Source organism: Oryzias latipes, chromosome 16 (genome assembly GCF_002234675.1).
Source record: "Oryzias latipes chromosome 16, ASM223467v1".
NCBI lineage: Eukaryota > Metazoa > Chordata > Actinopteri > Beloniformes > Adrianichthyidae > Oryzias > Oryzias latipes.
In genome coordinates this window covers 19,307,510-19,327,293 of record NC_019874.2, presented here as the reverse complement: position 1 = coordinate 19,327,293, position 19,784 = coordinate 19,307,510, and the positions used below count along the sequence as shown (strand labels likewise).

General features: G+C 39.8%; 2 protein-coding genes across 2 annotated transcripts; one reads left to right on the top strand and one right to left on the bottom strand.

Annotated features, from left to right (window-relative positions):
• Positions 1-148: 148 nt before the first annotated feature.
• Positions 149-8,995, top strand: LOC101160759 (neuronal pentraxin-1-like). Its single transcript, XM_004078169.4, has 6 exons — positions 149-584; positions 2,719-3,531; positions 4,170-4,596; positions 4,854-5,107; positions 5,945-6,124; positions 6,220-8,995. Exons 2-6 carry the CDS (start codon positions 2,899-2,901, stop codon positions 6,427-6,429), a joined length of 1,704 nt encoding a protein of 567 aa, XP_004078217.1. The 5' UTR covers positions 149-584; positions 2,719-2,898; the 3' UTR covers positions 6,430-8,995.
• Positions 8,996-10,113: 1,118 nt separating this feature from the next.
• cyth2 (cytohesin 2) lies at positions 10,114-19,652 on the bottom strand. Its single transcript, XM_011485354.3, has 12 exons — positions 19,463-19,652; positions 18,330-18,480; positions 16,190-16,256; positions 15,986-16,104; positions 15,823-15,903; positions 15,558-15,670; positions 14,566-14,714; positions 14,367-14,478; positions 13,729-13,805; positions 13,201-13,272; positions 12,939-13,093; positions 10,114-12,758 (listed from the first exon to the last, which is right to left on the bottom strand). The coding sequence occupies exons 1-12, from the start codon at positions 19,527-19,529 to the stop codon at positions 12,671-12,673; spliced, it is 1,251 nt and encodes a 416-aa protein (XP_011483656.1). The 5' UTR covers positions 19,530-19,652; the 3' UTR covers positions 10,114-12,670.
• Between the last annotated feature and the right edge of the window lie 132 nt (positions 19,653-19,784).

Genomic DNA, 19,784 nt, shown 5'->3' with positions numbered 1-19,784 from the left:
TTTTTGCATTTTGCTGGTTTGTTATAAGCAGATTCACGTTTGATGACAAATGTCACTAAGTACAAAGTGGTTATCTCTACTGTAAGTATTAGTGTCTGCTCTGTAATCAAGACTCTGGCTTCTTTGTTTATTTGTTTTTTTGATTTTGGGCTAAATTAGCCATCTGCTGTCCTGCTGCTGCTGCTGCTGCTGCTTCCTTCGCTGTCAGCCAGAGGAGCATCCAGTCAGGACAGTGGTTTCTAAACACAGCTGAACGGACTGAAGGGAACTGAAGTGAATGAATTTTTTAAAAACTTCCAAAAAAGAAAAATAAATTTGCCGCGGTGCTTGACTGAGTTAGGTTTATTGGTAATATCTGCAACAGAAGAAAAACGTAAAAAAGGGAGGAATTGTGACGAGGTCTAAAGGCAAACGGGGTGTGGACTTACAAGAACAAATAAAAAGGAACAGAAGGAGGAGAATAGAAGGAGATGGAGACAGTCAGAGGAGGGAGGATGAACCCCTCTCTGGAGTAAATCTCTCTCAATCTGATCAGCGTGGAAGGAGGCGGACTAACCCTCTCAGTGAGTGGACACGAGGCTGAGGTAAGCTCTCTACTACTCATATATATGTATGTGCCTCATGGTTGGAAAGGCTTTTTAACTAATTAAAAACTAAAAGGTTATTTCCACAATCTCTGATTTGTGCAAAATATGCACAAGTTAATGTAAGCTTTTAATGATCCAAATGGAAATTGATGTTCAGTTTTAAAATTGAAAATCAACACTGTAAAGAAGCATACGCGTTTCATTATGGGTAAATGCATAGAGTTATGTAAATGTGATGTGTTGTAGCTTTTTGGCCTCTGTTTGCATTAAAAATGTCCATCAAAGCTGCGCTAAAATAATCCAAGAACCAACAAAATATTTGAATTGGAAGATTCAAATGTAATATTTAGTAAACTAAACTAAACTAAACTAAACTAAACTAAACTAAACTAAACTAAACTGTCAAAAAAAATGAAAATTCTGAGTAGGCAAGAAGTTCATAAAAATGTTCTTTCTTTGCCTAAAAATGGTGATTTTTGGATATGTGCCTCTGATTTTGGTAATAACTTGAATAATCTGACAGCTGGAAAGGTTTTCTCTCAGAGAGAATTTGTCCTTTTTAAATGATTTTTTTTCCTTTCCATCTTCTAAACCCGTTTTGTCCCTTTCGGGGTAACGGGGTTGCCGGAGCCTATCCCCGGCCACTTGTGGGCGAAGGCAGGGCACATCCTGGACAGGTCACCAGTCTGTCGCAGTCACATTCACACTTAGGGGCAATCTAGAGTAATCAATTAACCCGTGAAGCATGTTTTTGGATGGTGTGAGGAAGCCGGAGTCCTCGGAGAAAACCCACGCATGCACAATAAAAGGATTAATTTAAAAGTTAAACTAAATCATGCAACCTAAGAAAAACTTAAATTTGCCCATGCTGATAAATTTTAAAACATGAAAGACATGAAAACAGTTTTTTATGTTTAATTTTAGAAGTAATCCTGAAACATTCAAACTAGTGAGATGCTCAGCCAAAACGATGCTGATCTAATCTTGTAACACACTGACATGGTGACAGTTTTAACGCCACTGTGTCCGAATCAGCTGACTTTTAATCACATGTCTAACTGCACTTGCCAGTTTTTTTACCTCAAGGCTAATCGGACTTCTTAAATGTCCACCTCGACCATATGTTCCTGGGGTGGAGCAGCACCTCCATATTCATGATGGATTACCTTTCTCACACACACACATGCAGGAGAGTGTGCAAGCCAACTAGAAGAAGTTAGCCCAGCAACTGTTTGTAATTAGGTTAATTTGAAGACCTGCGGGTGGTGATGAAGGGCTAAAAGATGGAGATTGGGTGTGACACGAATCTGCGTCTTGACCATCTGTCCTCTTAAGCCTGATAAATCGCAACTCAGACGGCAGCAACAGCCAGAAAAGAACGGCCAGAAAAGTTCCCCAAAAAGGGCCTTTTTCTCCTCTTTTCGGTTTTTGCATTTCTTCTGACACAATTTGTCACAATTTGTTTTTGTAAATTGGATATTTACAAAATCTTTACATAAAAGCTGTGCTGTTCAAATGTCTGTGCATTATTATTGATAAAACCCTGAATCATACGTGGATGCACACACACACTCTGCTGCAAACAGACACACACTCACCAGTGGGAATGGTCACTGTGATCACCAGGGGGTCAGTAGGGTTAAGCTGCCACGTCACGTGCGTGCCATTTCAAAATGCCGCTCCTGTATAATAAAGGACATGACACCCAGAGGTCAGCTTCCCTCTGATGCCGAAACAACGTGGACTCAAGTCGGCGCTTCAGCCATGCAAGAATGGGACAACAGCTAAGGTCAGAGCGTCTGCGCTTTGACCTGCTCTTAATCCTTCTTTGGAAAGACCTTGGTTGTTTCGGGACCTCTAATGGTGCTAACAAGGCAATGACGCGGGCTGCAGATGTCTCGGTGAGGCGTTCAACACTGTCATCACATCCTGCTGAGGAAGAGGCTTTTTGTTGTTATTTTGTGCCAATTGAAAGCTGGAAATAGGAAAGAGTCAAAGAGTCAATATAACTTGAAAGTAAGCGTACCAACCCTGAAGCACGGATACAGCAATAGCCACTCCTGTCTGTGTCCAATGTTTAGTTTGGGTGTTTAGATAGGCGCTCTCTGATGTTATGTTCTCTGTTTTACAGGTTTTACTCATTCATTCGGAGAGGAAGGTCAAGCGCTTGAAGATCCAGCCTGGAACAAACTGATTCTCAGAAAATTTCCCTGCTGATGTTTTCTTTACAACAAAGAAGTCAAAACCATCTTTCTTCTAACTGGCATCACAAACTCTGAAGTAAATTCAGGCTTTCGCTGGTGAAGTGTGAATGGAGATCATGAGGAACCCTCTTCAGCTTCTCTTCTTAGTGTTTTCCATTCTTAACCATGCATGTATGGCTGCAGGATCTGAGCACGACTATGGAGCCCACCCACGCTTTATTTGCACCCCACTTCCCGCGGATGCCGATCCTTCCTGTTTCTCCACCACAGGTCCTGGGGTCGGGGCACCCGGGCCCAATGGACCGGGACATCAAAACACACCTCCCAGCAGTTGGTGGGGGGTGAATGATGAAGCCAAAGCCACTATCCTCCACCTCAGGGAGAGCCTTGTCCAACAGAAAGAGATAATCCTGGACCAGAGGGAGGCCATCAGAGAACTGACAGCCAAGCTCAGCATGTGTGAGGCCTTCGGCCGGGGCGTGTCACCGCACTCGCATCACCCAGACATGGCCCCTCACCACCCGCACACCGATGAAGGACACTATAGCAACCGGCTGGGTCACCATGGTAACGGCAACCTCCAACCGGACTCACCAGTCTATCCTTCCTCTGCGGGGGGCCAAAAATCTGACAGAGGGCACGGCAAAGAAAAACACATGACACCGGGGGACAGCACATCATCGATGGAACAGATGGAGGGGATGCTGCTGGTGCTGAAGGAGAGACTGGACAACTTACAGGTGGGCAGCTGATGGACAGGCGGAAACTAAAGAAAGAAAAACTTTGAAAGAAAGTATGATGAGGAGCTATAAATCCGGGTGGCGGGGGCGTGTCGTGTCCACGTGTCTTTACTGTTCTGAGGGCTTTCATGCTGCTGCTGTCACAAAGCTGTCTGTTAAAGTCTATGTCTGAGTACCTCTGACAAAGAACAATGAGTGGTTTAATCTCATTAAGGCCTTTACTTCTCTGTGAGCAGACTCACTCCGGTGTTCTTCAGCAGCAAACAGTCCAAAAGTGAACTCAACACCTAAAAATCCTGCGTAAATTAGTTTGATATCTTCCGTCTAGGTGGCTTTCTGAATACCTGCCCATTTTTTTCTAATTTAGCTTTAATTCAACCAAATTCATTGTCCTTTTTGCAGACAGGAGGATTTGAGGAGTAAAAGAATAGGGGGAGTCCAAGATCAGCAGCAATTATCGTGATCTCCCATGACAGCCTGTTAATCAGCCAGCACAAAGCTTGGATTACCTGAGTGGCGGGGAAGCAGTCGTTGAAAAGCAGACTAACTTATCCCCACATTTAATGCTAGGCCAGCAACCTTAAATGTTAAAGGGTGTCATGTTAAAAAGACTTGACCTTTTTCACCTCTCCATGCAGAAAAGGAACTCCTCCACCGCATACTCCAGCTCTCTGAGGGAGCTGCTGCAGCGGAAGATCAGCACTCTGGAGGAGCAGCTGCACCACCACAACAACAACCCCGAACATCACGACGATGACGCCACTCACAGGGACCACGGTGAACATCCCACCGACAACCACCACAACGATGACCACAAGGGCGACGCTGGACACGAAGACACCGGAAACCACATGGATCATCACGACGACGACCACCACGATAATCAGGATTTAGACGGCGAGCACGACAATCACCATCATGATGATGGGGAGGATGCTGATCACCACGACAATGAGGCAGACAGTCATGGCTACCTACCACACACAGGGTACAGTGTGCCGGGGCCTCGAACTGGCTCCCACTCCAACAAGCTGGAGACGATGCTCAACCAGCTGCAGCTCACAGGTAAACAACTTCACCATCTGCATTTCCTCCAGCTGCTTTCTATAGACATGTCCTATACAACATGAAGAGATCAAGAAAAGCCTTCAACGATTGCCACGGAAGTTTCTGATTAAAACATGAACAAAAATCAACTTTAAAAAGATTTTCACAAGATATATAGAACGTCTTCTTTAAATTTAAACAACTCAAAATAGAGAACAAATAAAAAGTTTTAATTGGCCTTTCAGAGACTTTGTAAGTGTACTTGTCTTAAACAGGTTCTGTAAGGAAGAACACCCAGAGCCTGGATGCCTTCCAGATCAGTTTCCCCATGAGGACCAACTATATGCACGGACGCATGAAGAGGACGCTGCTGCAGGAGATCTTTGCTCTCACTCTGTGTCTTTGGATGAAGGCTGGGGTGGGGCCCGGACTGGGAACGCCTTTTTCTTACTCTGCACCCGGACAGGCTAATGAACTGGTGCTGATCGAGTGGGGGAACAACCCCATCGAGCTGCTTATTGACGACAAGGTTAGAGAACACTGTCACAAGCTCTTCCACTGTCAGCAATTTGGCACTTAGACACAAGTCAAGTGGACTTTTGTTTTTCAAAAAAAAATTCCACGTTTCGCAGGAGGAGATATAACAGACATTATAAAAATCTATGGATACTGTATATAAAAATAACATAAAACCTTATATATTTTTTAAGAATTTTTCCAGGAAATAAAACTTAATCTACGTTAAATTATTACTAAATCTACTAACTGTACTGTACTACCACTCCTGATAATAAAGCTCACTTTAAATTTTGTTATTATCATTAAAAAAATGGATACAAATCTGATAGCTTTGTAGAAGATAAATTTAGGATTTGAATTATTTCAAATTGATGGAGTTTGGGTTTAACTGAGAAATTATAAAGCTCACAAATTAGGATACAAAAGTGTGCAGAGCCGTGGTCATTAAAAAAAATTTGTTCCAAACAATTGATCATTTGTGGCCACAAGTTGGCATTTTATTGGCAATTTGTTTGCGCAAATTAGCATTTTTTTTCTATTTTTGCAAATTAGTATTTCATTATCAGTAATTCCTACTACTAATTTCTTTGCACAAAATTCTAATTTGTCCACGTAAATGTTTGTTCGAGCCACAAATGATTAACTTAAGGGAACAATTTTATTTTTTTTTGAGTACTGGTAGTCATGTCCAGTGCTCCGTAGAGATGGTTTAATGTGTGTATACCTTTACACAATCAGCAGAAAATAAACCCTCTGACAGATGCTAACTTTTCAATTTTTTAGCACAGGAAGGGTTTTAAAAGGATGCAGATCCATACCTTGTTTGATAAGGTTTCTCCAACCACAGGCTGTGTCGCTGCCCTTATCTCTAAGTGATGGGAAGTGGCACCATGTGTGTGTGACATGGACTACAAGGGATGGGCAGTGGGAGGCCTATCAGGACGGAGTCCAGAAGGGAACTGGCACCAACCTCTCCCCTTGGCACCCTATCAAACCTGGGGGGGTCTTCATTCTGGGACAGGAGCAGGTAAGATAAAGAAAGACTCAGAAAAGAACAGAAACAGATGAAATGATCATGATTGCAGACCAGGCTTTGACCAAGTTTGCATCCTGTCTGTTCAGGACACTCTGGGGGGTCGTTTCGATGTCACCCAGTCATACGTGGGGGAGATGTCAGAGCTTCACATGTGGTCCCGTGTCCTGAGTGCTGATGACATCTACAGCCTGGCGTCCTGCAGCAGCCACCTGCAAGGGGACGTCCTCGCTTGGTCTGAAACAGAGGTGGAGCTCCATGGAGGCGTGGCCAGATATGCGTTTGACTCCTGTCATTGAAGGTGTCACATGTAGAACAAAGACTTGTTGATATGTAGAGACTGAAGAAGCAGCACAATAAAACACACATCTGCTGATTTCCTGGATGCAGAGTGTGTGCCTTCTTTTGAAGTGACTTTTCTGGACATTAGTTTAAAAAACAGAGCTAAAATGGTGAAGTTGATCTGTTTTACAGATGACGTGTGGGCTTTTAGAAGTCCTGAGTCTTAGATACAGGCCATTAATGGGATGTGTGATTTGAAAGTGCTTTGTGTGACATATTGTCATGCTGTTAATGAGACTTGAGACTGTGGGATACGTCCTAAATTTAGCAGACCTATATGGGTTATGACAGGGTGTATGGAATTGTTTTTTTTTACTTTTTCTGTTCAAAGGTTTCCATGAAACATACAGCTAAATTTACCAAAGACTCTAGAGGAAGAAATATGTGTTTTTTCTTTGTTTTTGTTTGTGTGTTAATGTCACAAACCTATGTAGCGGGTCTTGAGCGAAATGCTGAAGATCCTGCTGAGCAGAACTTTCGCAGTGTGCTTTTATTTGATAGTTATCAGTTTGTTCTTGCAACAGGACCCCTGGAAAAAATAGTTTGTCAAATGTTTATACAGTATTTTCAAGTTTGTTCAATGTCTGTTTGTTTTTTATGTGGTTTTAGTTACTGAATATCATTTTGTGTATTATTCATGTGATATTTGAATCTCTAAATTTGGCCTTGATTGTGAACCACTACTATACACTGGCAAGAATGTAATTTCCCCGTACCCTCACCTTCATTGTTATCATTTTTTTAAGTTGTGTAAATGTGATTGTTAAGGTAAGGTAAGACTAGTTTGTTTGTATAGTACAGTTTGTATACGAAGGCAATTCAAAGTGCTTTACTTAAAACATTAAAAGAAATATTTATTAGAAATATTAAAAGGTGAGATCATAAAAATAAAAAACATTAAAGAAATTTGAAAGAAACAAATTCAAAGTGAGCCTAAAGTAACAGTGCAAATGTAAACTTTTGAATATAAACTAAGCAAATGCTGAGACAGCTGAGGGACTTTAACCTAGATTTACATAAACTAAAAATAAAATGCTTCGGCTGATCTAAGGCTTTCTGGAAGATTGTTCCAGATCTGTGGAGCATAGAAGCTGAATGCAGCTTCTCCGTGTTTGTTTTGACTCTAGAACCTGACAAAAGACTGGATCCAGATGACTGGAGAGGCCAGGCTGGTACATACGGGGTCAGGAGGTCAATCATGTATTTTGGTGCTAAACCTTTTAAAACTTTATAAACCAGCAACACAACTTTAAAGTCTATCCTCTGGCAGACAGGCAGCCCATGTAAAGCCCTCAGAACTGGACTGATGTGGTCTACTTCTCTGGTCCTGGTTCTGAATAAGCTGTAGTTTCCTGGTTGGTGGTTTTCAGATGACTAGATCGAAGGTGCATGTTATGTTTTTTTTTAAAATCCAGACTTAGATATAGATAAATTATATAACTAACAGTTGATCCATTTATTGACCTCACTGTCTCAGCCAGCAAGTTCTTAAACGTTCTATATTGTTGCCTCACTCCCAACAGACATTTCTGGCACTCAGATCTAATAATAAAATATTAATGGGAACCAGGCATGAAAAATAAACTCATGTACTTTTTTCATCAAATGTCCTCAGTGCACTGAAATAGGATGGGACCTTTTTGTGTAACATGAAGTTTACAAAAACTTTGTGGCATTACCATATTGTCGGCTGCATACACTGCAAAACAGTGTTGAACTCTCATGCCCTGCATTATTTTCTTTTCTTTGAATACATTTACAATTTTAGTCTCTTTATTTTATCAAATTATCAAAGAAATACATACTTTTTGAACTTAAAATATTAGGTGTTTTCATAACACAATAGTATTAATGTGTGGTCCATACATTTGAACATTTTTGAACAGTTTACTCAGCTTGTTCTTTAATTTGTTTAATGAATATCACCTGGTTTTAGTAGCCAGTATTGCAGGATGTTGGTCTCTGCAGGTGTGGCTGAGGTTCTGCTCCTGGAGTTCTGCTCTGAGGCCAAAAGAGGCAACCCAGAAGGCAAAACCTCTAAATACCTCAGTGCAGGTACTTGGGCAGGTGCCATCTAACCAAGTTTCCTAGGGGACAAACTATAAACTAATTAAACCGTCAATTTTCTTTAGTTCAGTTGGCTTGTTAAAGATTTATGTTCATCTTTTTTGTGTAATATTTGTTTCTTTTCATTGAATGACAAACAAAGGATACTTTAGTCTTGTGTGTGGTCTTTCTCAAACGTTTGACCCCCCCCCACGTCCCCTCCATATATGTACTCCTGATGTCTTTTTATCAGGTCCGTTTGTTAGATGGTTTCTTCAGTTGGTAAAGTCTGGTTGATTACTAGAGTTGATTCTGTTTGATTAACCCATCTGGAAAAAAAGTTTGTATATTTTCTTTTTTTTTTAATAAAACCTTTGTTTTTGATCAAATTTTCCGTTGTCCTCATTTGGCTGTTCGTCCTTCACAACCATTAACAGATATTAAAGCAACGAAAGGGGCGAGTATATATATTCTACTTTATGAGGTCTTGTATTTCCTAATCTGAACATTAATGGCTGCATTTCATTTTTCAAACCCTTAAAGACCCACTCCAATGAAAATATTGTTTTCAAACATTTCTGATGATGGATGACATAAAGGAAAAATATATGGCATGGCAAAAGCTTTAGTTGTGATGTAGAAGCTCTATGGCACATGTGTCAAACTCAAATGTGGCCCACCATGTCATTTTATGTGGCCCATGAGACCATTAAAGTTTTTAATTTCTTACAATAAAAAATAAAAATTGGTGTGTATTTATTCATTTCTAGGGGGAATTGGACTTGAAATGTCAGATTGGGCAACTGTACATTAGTGCTTAAACACTGTCCATATAACCTAACCTGACAGAATCAAATTTAAACAAACAAACGTTTTCTATGCAACTGTAATTGTCACTTTAAAAAGTTATTATAAATAATCATTTATTTAACATTAAGGAGTACCTACATTTATTTTTTTATTACATTTAGTTACATGTATGAGTTATATCTGGCCCTTTGAGGAAAACCACGATGCCTATGTGGCCCTCGGTGAAAATGAGTTTGACACTCCTGCTCTGTGGCAAGCCATAAACTCCATGCTCCAATCCAATGGATCCTCCTGCAAATAGATCCATGGACGTCTTGGTTTTCCTCGTCTGAGCTGTCACCTGGAGTAAAACTGTACAACTGGATATTCTTAATATTGCTCGCCATTTTTGTTGCACCAATAATGTTATGTTGGGGGTGTGACGGACTGGAGGCTGGTGGAATCGCATGTAGACAGAGAGCAACAGGGAGAAGAAGGCGGGGGCGCCATCTTCACACCAACAGCACCACCCACAACTCAGAGATGAATTTTACTCAGAGATGAACTACTGCAGAAACTATGTCCTAGTAAACTGCCATTTTTTTCTTATATTTAGGCTAAAAACAGCATTAAAAGACGCTTTTACAATAGATCAAAAGATGATCTGGTGGACATTAAGGTCACTTGGTTACTAAATCCCCTCTTGCGCTTATGTTACGTACATTATTCAATATACTTTCCCAATTGTTCTTCAAAATGAACAACAAAAACTTAAAGCAAACAAAATACAGATAAGGTGTCATCGATCTGTTTAAGGCATTCCTGTATTTTATTCATTTGTTTACATGCTCACAAGTATTATTTCCTCAGAAATAATAGGTGTGGTTCTCAATCACAACAATACAAGTTACTAATTCACATTGAAGCTTAAAAAATGAAAGAATAATCAAATACAAAAGAAACTAATATTTTAGAGCCACAAAACAAAATCTAGAGTAAAAAAGAAACATTCCAACAAACTTTCTCTCTTTACCTTTTATTGTCACACAGTTTACTGGCATCAATGTCATGGTTTTCCTTTGGATACATGTACAAATGATGTATCACTTCACAGTAAACAAAAATAAATAAATACAAAAAAAAAACCTTCCATAAAAACAGACTGCTTTGTAGTGAGATCTATCAGGAACAAATACATCAGATTTTTTGGGGATCATCTTAGTGTTCATTCGTGCCTTTGACCTGATCATTGCCGTCATCATTTTGGCAACTTTTCCCTTCGAAAATAGACAGAAAGTAACGGCTGTTCCCAGGGAAGAACAAACAGTCAAGTTTAAAGTCAGGCTTTTATCAGTTTGCACATCCAGTACAGACCAAAAGTTTGTCCAAACCTTTGGTCTGTACTGTATTAAAGGCAGCATTTTAAACATGGGTTCAGAGTTAAAAGTGAGTGACTTATCTTCAGAAAGACACAAAAGCAACACAGTTTGTGTGTATTTGCAGAATAATTTGGCACAGACAGAACATGAAACTGGCATGGTAAGTTGTCATAACTGGAAGTGACTGGATGAAGCCGCTGTGGTTCTTTAAGTAAATTGCAGCACAAGGGACTACCAGCAGAGGGAGCCACCGCAGCCATACAATAACTGTATTTTTCCAAAATGCTTCACATGATAAAGTGCAGTTTTTTAATCTACAGTCAAAGATGCTAATTTACGAGACACATTTAAACTGTGTTTCAATCTATTATTGGATTATACTTAACTTGTTACTGCTGAATGTTTTTGTGTTCGTTTTAACCGTTTATACGTCTGTACATGTGCTATAAAAAGGGAATTTTAGCTTGCAAGCTGATTCTTCTAACGCCAGCTGACACTAAGGATGAAAGCTGGTCTCTGCCTGTGCTTTCATGAGTCTGGAAAAAACACCGACAAAAAAGGGGGGAATGGCACTACAAATGCAGAAAAAAGTACACCTCCTTTTTTTGCACTACAAATGCACCTTTGCTTTTTCCAAAATCACGTACCAAAAATCATTCACTGAACTTCATTATCCTACGCATTCTTTACTAATTCCAAATGAAACACTAAAACCGTCCCATTAGTGCAACGACATGGTCAAAGATGCATTAGTAATGAAGATCCACACCTCTATATGTCAACATGCAGTAATACAAAATTTTGATCTCAACAAAAGATAAATAAATTAAATCATTTCTATGAGTTTTGTAAACAAATGTGCTAACCTCTATTTACAAATAAAGTGTACAATGAAATGAGCTGCCGTTGTGCTTTAATACACTCAGTGGAGCACGGATCTGGTCTGGACATGTATTAGTGGGGATGGGATGTTGGTTATCTGTGATGGAGGGATGAGAAAGATGGAGCGGATGTGCAGCATGCTTTGAAGATCACTGCTCAGTATAGAATAGAAAGTTTAACAAGCCTTCATAATACAATGCCCCAGCTCTGCTATTGCTCACGTTGAGAGAAAGATGCTACAATAAATACGAAGAGCTGAAAGAAGCTGCCACCTCCACAGACTCTTCTGAGACTTTACTGCAAAGATAAATGTTCAAATCTTCTTTTTAATGCTTCAGTTCACAATTATGGATGTGCCATGTAGAGTATTTCAGAAAGCTGTGATCAAATCTGACTTTATTGAAGTCAGGTTACCTTAACCCAAAGTGACTCGTAGTGTTTCTTAATTCACATTTTGTTTCGGATGCACCAGAGTTTCTCGCGAAGATCAATCTTCCCTAATCAAACTTAGACTCAAAGTAATGCAGAAATGTGATATAAAATGTTTTTCTGTGCTTTTTGTCAACACCAATTCCTCCAATAAAACACTGTACAAGCTAAACAGCCCCAAAAAACATAGGAACTCCCTGTTACTACCCAGGCAAAATCCACTTAAACCAACAATTTGACTTTAGTTTGCTTAATTTTTTCTAGGTTATATACACCTTAATGACAGAAGTACGTCAGCGGGTCAAATTTGTCAAAAACAAATTACCTTTTTCAAATCCTTCAAACTACTAACGAGTGTCCTAAACAGATTTCAGCAATTGTGTGAATAAATGACCTAAGATGGCTCACTGTCCAGAAGAGAAGAAGACAGAAGGGATTTTCTGGTGCAGTCAGTTGTTGAAGGGGATTTGTACCAGCAGCAGCATGAGTGGTAGCCACAGTAAGTGAACTGCTCACTTTGGTTGTGGCTTTTTCAAAGTCTTGCAGACAGGATAATCATTCCTTCTGGGTGGAAGAAAAGGTGTTTGAGGAGGAATAAGAGTTACCAAAAGTCACCATCGGGTTCTATAAAGAAGGGATGGAGGAAGAGCAAGGAGTGAGTGGATCCAGCGTTCTACGGCTGCTCCTCCTTCTTCTTGAGAGATATACGCTTCTTCCTGGCCGCAAGCATTTCGTAGAAGGGATCCACACTAACAGCAGATCTGAAATTGTGACAAAGAGTTTAGCAGGTTCATATAAGCCTTTTTCAAACACAAACCAAAATTAAATGGACCTAATTTCACTAAAAACACCCAAAAAGCCCCAAAATGAGTAAACCTGTTATTGTTTTATCCTAAAAAAATTACAAAAAAGCCAGTGTGTGTTGGACAGAGAATAAATACTTGATGCTGTGGATCCACTCATCCTTTTCCTCCGGTGTGGGTGCAGAGATGCGGTACACCATGTGGTTTCCTTCCACCACTCGCCCGTCTGCTTCTGTCTTACAGGCCTTAATCAGCTGGCCGCGATTGTTGGGGATGTACAGCTCAAAGCAGTTCTGTTTCACAGATGACACACAGGATATTCACAGTAAATGATGTGCTTAACGCCAGCATCCACATACCGGTAAGTTAACTAACAATACTGTTGTGTTGAAGAACGTACAGGCTTTCTTGGGTCTTCTACCTCACGGATGCTAAGGTTTTCCAAAGGAATGATACCTCGGGGCTCCTTATCCTGTTGGTGAATTCAATGTTATCGATTAAAACAAGAACTGCATTATAAATTACAATTTCTTCTTAATATGGAAATGGATCCACACTAACGTTTCCTTGGATTTAAACAACAACAAAAAAAAAGATCATACTTCTAACCTCCCTAGAGCCAGGACAGTGCTTCGTTTTGACATTTCTGAATTTGACATTTGTGTTTTTAAATTAAACCAAACAAAAGAAAAGTTCTGGCTGTAGAAGCGTTTGGACATCAGAACTTCTGAGCTGGGCCTGCATGAAGGGCATGTCCAAAAGCATCAAACTGTCATTTATTTGTTCCAAAATATCAAAATCTAAAGCAAACTACTTACTTCTATGCACTGGAGGAATACTTTTCATTAATTTACTGAATCTAGATTAAATATGGACAGACAGTGTAAGGAATAGATTAATTGATAATGAAAAGAAAATGGAGACTTACTGTGGTGTATTCAAAGTAATAAAGGCAGTTATCTGTGAGGATGAACCATCGGCGCTTCCAGGTTTTTACACGCCCCCCTGAAACAGTTTTTTAAATAAAATAAAGATGTATAAGAATACCAAAAAATAAACAGTTCAAAGTTGCTTTTAAAAAGCAACGTAAGACTTTTTAGTTGCTTCAACCTTTTAAAGCTGAAGGAACGAACACATACGTACCTCCTGAGAAAACAAGCAGTGGCAGCAGAGGATGGAAAATCGCAGGGAGGAAGCAGAGACAAAGAGAAACCAGAGCAGGGAGACAAATGGAAAGAGAACAGGAAGAGGGGAAGGAGATGGTATTAGTGACACACTGATCACAGACCCCGCCATGCAGAAGAAAACAACCAGACCTGCTATAAAACATGAGCGTTTTCTTTATCATCATGCTGCAACAATGCACGAGTACGACAACAACGCGGTGCGCCAGAAGGGAGGCAAAGAGCTGGCAAACCTCAAAGACGAGGTTCATCAAAGCATCAAGCCTTAACGGCGAAGAGAGCTGAATGGACAACGTAGCACTTCCTTATCGCCATGACAACTTGGGGTTAGACTGTGCAAGACGAGTATTAAAGTGGAAAAGCGTCAGTGGCATCATCTCACCCAGTTTGAGAAGCCAACCCTCTCTGTCAGGGTTGAAGAAGGTGTGTGTCAGATCGTTGCCGTCGTCCTCGGGGATCTTGAAGGGCTCGTTTTTAATACTTTCATACAGATTCTGGACAATCAGAGAAAACATGAATAAATCCACATAAAAGCTCTTCACATGCATGAAGAGAAACCCGGTGGTAGGGACACAACATACTCGGAGCAGGTCCTCCGGCAAGTCCCCCCCCTCGTTGATGCCTCGGTTCATTGAGATGAAGCGGTCCAGTCCAGGTTTGTCCCTCACGTTGGGGTTATGGAGGCTTGTATTCAGCATGATTATGGCAAAGGACAGAACATAACACGTGTCTGCAGACAAGAGGGACAAACGCAGGGATGCTGGATCCAAGTGGTGCTGAGCCCAACGTCCAACCGGAAGCACTTGATCGTTTTAGGTTTTTTACATAGCGGTTTTTTTTCCCCTTTCTTTTTCTAATGAATTTGTCCACGTCTAAACGTTATAAACGCCAAACTGAAATAGTTAGAAAATGAGATTTTTTTTGAGTAGTTGTCATTGTTGCAGTGTCCAGAAATGATGATGGTGCAACAATGACAACTCCCATCAGTTTCCCTGCATGACAAATCCAACAATGATGTGAAAGAAAGTGTGTCTGTGGTGACTAATGATGACCAAACATGGCGAAAGAACAAAAAAAAAAGTTATGAATTTTTCTGAGGAAAAGATAAAGGGACCCCATTAAAACAGGATTATGCCCCAATTTGGTGCAGTTTGGATCTTTTTCGTGACAGAGAAGCCTGGAATGTGATGTATCACCGTCAGATATGCTACTTCATTTGAATCTCCTGCTGTGTTCCTTCAAAACAAAGTGAGTCATTGCTAAATGTCACCTCCTGCTGCAGTCAACATACCAGTGAAGCTCAACAATTTAGGGAAATAATAAAAGCAGGAGGTATTCGAATGCCTCTGTGGAGTTGAGTTTCCGCATGTTTCCAGTAAAAAGGAGATTGCGTAAAGGCTCATATAAAAATGATTTCTCTTTTGTTTGAGTTGAAGGACTTTCAAAAGTAATACAACTGAGCAGAACTAGCGAACAAAAATGATTAAGTGAGTTCACTTTAAACCTAAAAAAAATGGAATAAAAATCCCTTCTACAGTCTCTACAGCTCAGCTGTGTGGGTTTTCGTGCTCACCTGTACTTTGGAAGACGCCGGCGTTGCAATGACAGTATCTCTGAGCGAAGGCCTCCATCATTCTGTCAATCTTTTGCGCCTCACCAGGCAAACGGAAACTCCAGAGAAACTGTCTGCAAAAGGCCGGACAGGACAAAGACGACATGTGACAGCACTCCAAGCAGACTTACCAGTCACCTCCTAGCTGATGGTACTAAACTGAACTAGGTTTATCTGGGGAAAAGGAGCTTCAAGACATAAAAAGACTAAAGTGTGCAGAATTTACCTGAGGGCTTGCACCAGGTTGAGGTCAGTAAACTCATGGAGGTCAACAAAAGCTTGAAGAACTTTGATATTGAAATCATCTCTATGGGACAGGAAGAAAAAAAAAAGATGTGAGGTTGGTGAGTTAAAAGAGACAACCTGATGAAATTGTCAGCATGCGGCACCTCTCCCCCAGGTAATCTCCTATGGCAGTCTTGTTGAGGCCTTCTCCCTTGTACAGGAACTGAGCGATGTCCTCTGCCGTGTGTCTGACCAGCTCGTTCTCCACCAAGAACAGGATGCCCTGCAAGAGGCAGATATTCAGTGTAAAGGGGAAACGGGAAAATAAAAGTAAAAGTTAGCCGTAAAACAACAAAAAAAAGAGGCACCTTTTTTGGGTCCATATTGAATTTCTTGCGTCCCATTGCTACATGCCGACTTTTCTGTAGTGTTTTACTACAAAATAAAAACAATGAAACCAGGCAGATTTAAAGTACAAGAAAATGAATAAAGAATGAAGCCAAAAGCCTTGTTTGTTGTTTTTTTTCCTGCAACTGCCATGTTGCAGGAAAATAAGGGAATTATTTTGTACATCTAAAACCTGTTAGGAGGTCAATGAAGATTTTCAGATCTTTGGTGATCATTTCAAGAGTGAGCATGGCGTCCGAATTGCTTTTCAAATTCAGGCCCTACCTAGTGCCACACTATATAGTTTTAGTAGTTAGGGGTTAGGGTGGGAATTGGGACACAACCTTTATTTTTGGTTTAAGGACAGCTCAGGAAAAAAATAAGGACTCTTCTACTGGTTTAAAGTTAAGAATAGTTGTACATAATAACAAGAAACAACTGATGATATATTTTTTTTTGGGAAGCAGATCAGGCTCAGTGGCTAAAACACACTGAGTATTTTCCGGACTATAAGTCGCACCGGAGTATAAGTCGCACCAGCCCAAAAATGCATTATAAAGTAGGAAAAAAACAGATAAGACGCACTGGACTATAAGTCCCATTTTGACGGGAAATTTATTTGACAAAATCTGAGGCTAGGGCTGCACGATATGAGGAAAACTCGCGATATGCGATATTGGTGATTAATATTGCGATAACGATATAATTTGCGGTATATAAACAAATATCAAACCAACCAAAAACATCATTTCCATTTCAATGCAACAGTTTAAAAATTATACTCCAAATGACCCTCGTCGACATAGGAGGCAAACATCAAAAATAAAAGGGCTCATTTGATTGATCAACAGCGTAAACGGGTCCTTCCGATTGGTTAAATGCATTAAGGTATTTATTTCATCTTTCAATATTTCAAGCGGCCATGAGTTTGTTTTAGCACATTTAACCCTTGTGCTATCTTAGATGACCCCCCCCCCCCTTACTTTGATGTGTTATTCCTAGCATGACAAAGGTGGATAAAGGTGGAAAGATTTCATGTAATCCATAGACACCAGTGAAGATCACAAATAATTGAAGAAAAAAGGTTCAGTGCACTGTCTAATGGGTCTAGATGACCCAACTCCCAATGTTAAAGTGCCTAGGATAGCACAAGGGTCAAGGTAACCATTTATTGCGATTTTCGCCGTCTTTTGCGGTATGCATATTGCAAAGCTTGATGTCGCGATAACGATAAATTTGCGGTATATTGTGCAGGCCTATCTGAGACCAAGAACTAATAACTTGCAAAACCTCATATGACACAATCATAGCAGACTGTTTATCTCATAATTTCACCGTAATTCTTTCTCATACTTATTTATTTATTCCTTTCATGAAGCATCATTGGCACACTAATACTCTGTTTTCATCCTGTATTTGTAGAAACCGTTGTCATTTTTATTGCATTTCTGAATCTATGAAATCATTGGAAAATAGAATATTATGTTGTTAGCCTTCAAGATCTTACTGTAAAAAAAGGTTTGCTGATTCTCTAAGTCACTTAACATACTCTTAACACCTAACATACCTCATACATCAAATTGACCCAGGAACATCATCTCTGTTCCTCACAAATGAACATAACAGGAGGGTTAACAATGTATTTATTTCAATTTATTTCTAATATAAATCGCTGCAGAATATAAGTCGCACCCCTTGCCAAACTATGAAAAAAAGGGCGACTTATAGTCCGGAAAATACGGTAAATTATAATTATATGGTTCTAAAGTTTCATTGCTTTGGATGCCTGGAACTACATGTGTTATGTATGCACACAATAAAAAGGTTAATATTGTTGCAATTATGAAAGTATTGCTTCCTTTTTTCTTCTTTTAAATACAAAACAAATTGATCAAGACAAAAGTTACATGAATTGTTCTTTAAGTATAAGATAGAATAAGGTATGTGACTCTGTGAAGCCAGATAAATAATACAGTAGTTTAAGATAAACTGGTGAAATGGGTCATATGGAACAAGAACACCAGTCAAATTAGAATTAAAGATGAGCTTTCAACTTATGGACAATAAGCACTAGAAATAATTATGCATCAGCAGAACACAGGTTTCTCTTTTTTGGTTTACCTGCCCTCTGTGCTAGTCTCCAGACCTTCTACTTCTAAGATTGCTTCTCTTAATTCTTCCCTGAGCCTCTGGATCTCTTGCAGCAGGATGCCCTTCCTCCTGCGGATGTCCTCCAGCTCAGAGCGCTCCTCTGGGCTCAAGTCTACTGGGACTGCAGGGGAAGAGAAGAATGATCGCACCACTACTGCAGCTGGACATCATAAATGGTTAAACTATGCCTAACCAATCTGGGTCAACCGGCTCAAGTGGTGGTAAGACAAAAGGGACTTGATTGAAACTGAAATATCAGCTGGGGGATATTATAAAAAAAAAAAACATTTTAAAAAAGACCATGGGGGGAGGGGGGCAGACATTAATGGATGGATTTTGACACACAATGATGCCACTCAAGGAAAAGTTTTCCATTCATTCAATTGTTGACTAAATAGTCCAAGCAAATAAGGAAATTTTTTACTGAGGTTGCCGGGTAAATATGACCAAAAACCACTGCACATCACTCTGGCCCAAGTAAAGACCTGTGCAAAAACATCTGAATGATAAAGGTGGTATTGTAATTTGTGCGTTGAAAAGGTTTAATAGAAATAAGTCACAATAGCTTGACCTTGTTCTTTACGGGTAAAATTCTGTAGCCAACTAAGAATCTCAATATAAAACCCAGTTGTTTCCACAAACCTTTGTTGTCAACATTTTCATTTGCAATAAAGTTGTTTACAAAAAAGATGATCCACAATCTTCTGCAGCGTGAAGCTGTCTCACAAATAATTTATTTGAACCACCAACCACGCCCACAGCCTGGTGTAAATAAGGTTTACATTTTAGAAGAAAAGCCTATACATTTAATAAATATTGTTGTATGCACATTAAAAGCCCGACTCAGTGGCAAGTTTAGATCTGCGACGTCAATTTTATTAAACTAGCACGACGAGGCAATCAACGACACACACTGACTGTGTCTTAGGTAGCTGTTTATTTCATTCAGTGCTTTGTTTTGTTGTTTACGTGATTATATAAAACAATTCACTCCTTTGATTTAAGGAAATATGTAAAGCCGTGTTTATCTTCATGTATATTTTACAACTAGCTACGTTTAGCTACGATATTATGGGCAAAAAAACGAAAGTAACCCCACTTACTGTAGTCCAGGTCATCCATTTTTGGCGCTTTACTTTTAGGCATAAATAAATCAGAGTCGAGTGTCATAAATGTAAAAAAAATTGGGATGTATAAAGTAATATATTCTCAAATCAAAGGAAAACTGAACAACCACTGGTAGCGAAATCCTGGGCCGTAGACAAAGAAGGTGGTAACGCCGGAAGTGGTAACTGAGTTTGTAGAGATGTACTTCCGGTCAGATGTTTTTCAAAATAATGATCTCTGGATTTGACTGTGTAAGGAGAATGACAGCAACATGTTTATCGGCTTTGTTTACACGGTCAGAATGAGTATACGTAATAA

Excerpts from the sequence above, each read along its gene's own strand:
- LOC101160759 (XM_004078169.4), top strand. The coding sequence starts at position 2,899 with ATGGAGATCATGAGGAACCCTCTTCAGCTTCTCTTCTTAGTGTTTTCC. Across the intron at positions 3,532-4,169 it reads AGAGACTGGACAACTTACAG|AAAAGGAACTCCTCCACCGC; the intron begins GTGGGCAGCTGA and ends CTCTCCATGCAG. Across the intron at positions 4,597-4,853 it reads CAACCAGCTGCAGCTCACAG|GTTCTGTAAGGAAGAACACC; the intron begins GTAAACAACTTC and ends TGTCTTAAACAG.
- cyth2 (XM_011485354.3), bottom strand. The coding sequence starts at position 19,529 with ATGACACTCGACTCTGATTTATTTATGCCTAAAAGTAAAGCGCCAAAA. Across the intron at positions 16,257-18,329 it reads GAGACTAGCACAGAGGGCAG|TAAAACACTACAGAAAAGTC; the intron begins GTAAACCAAAAA and ends TTTATTTTGTAG. Across the intron at positions 14,715-15,557 it reads CGGCGTCTTCCAAAGTACAG|ACACGTGTTATGTTCTGTCC; the intron begins GTGAGCACGAAA and ends TCTTGTCTGCAG.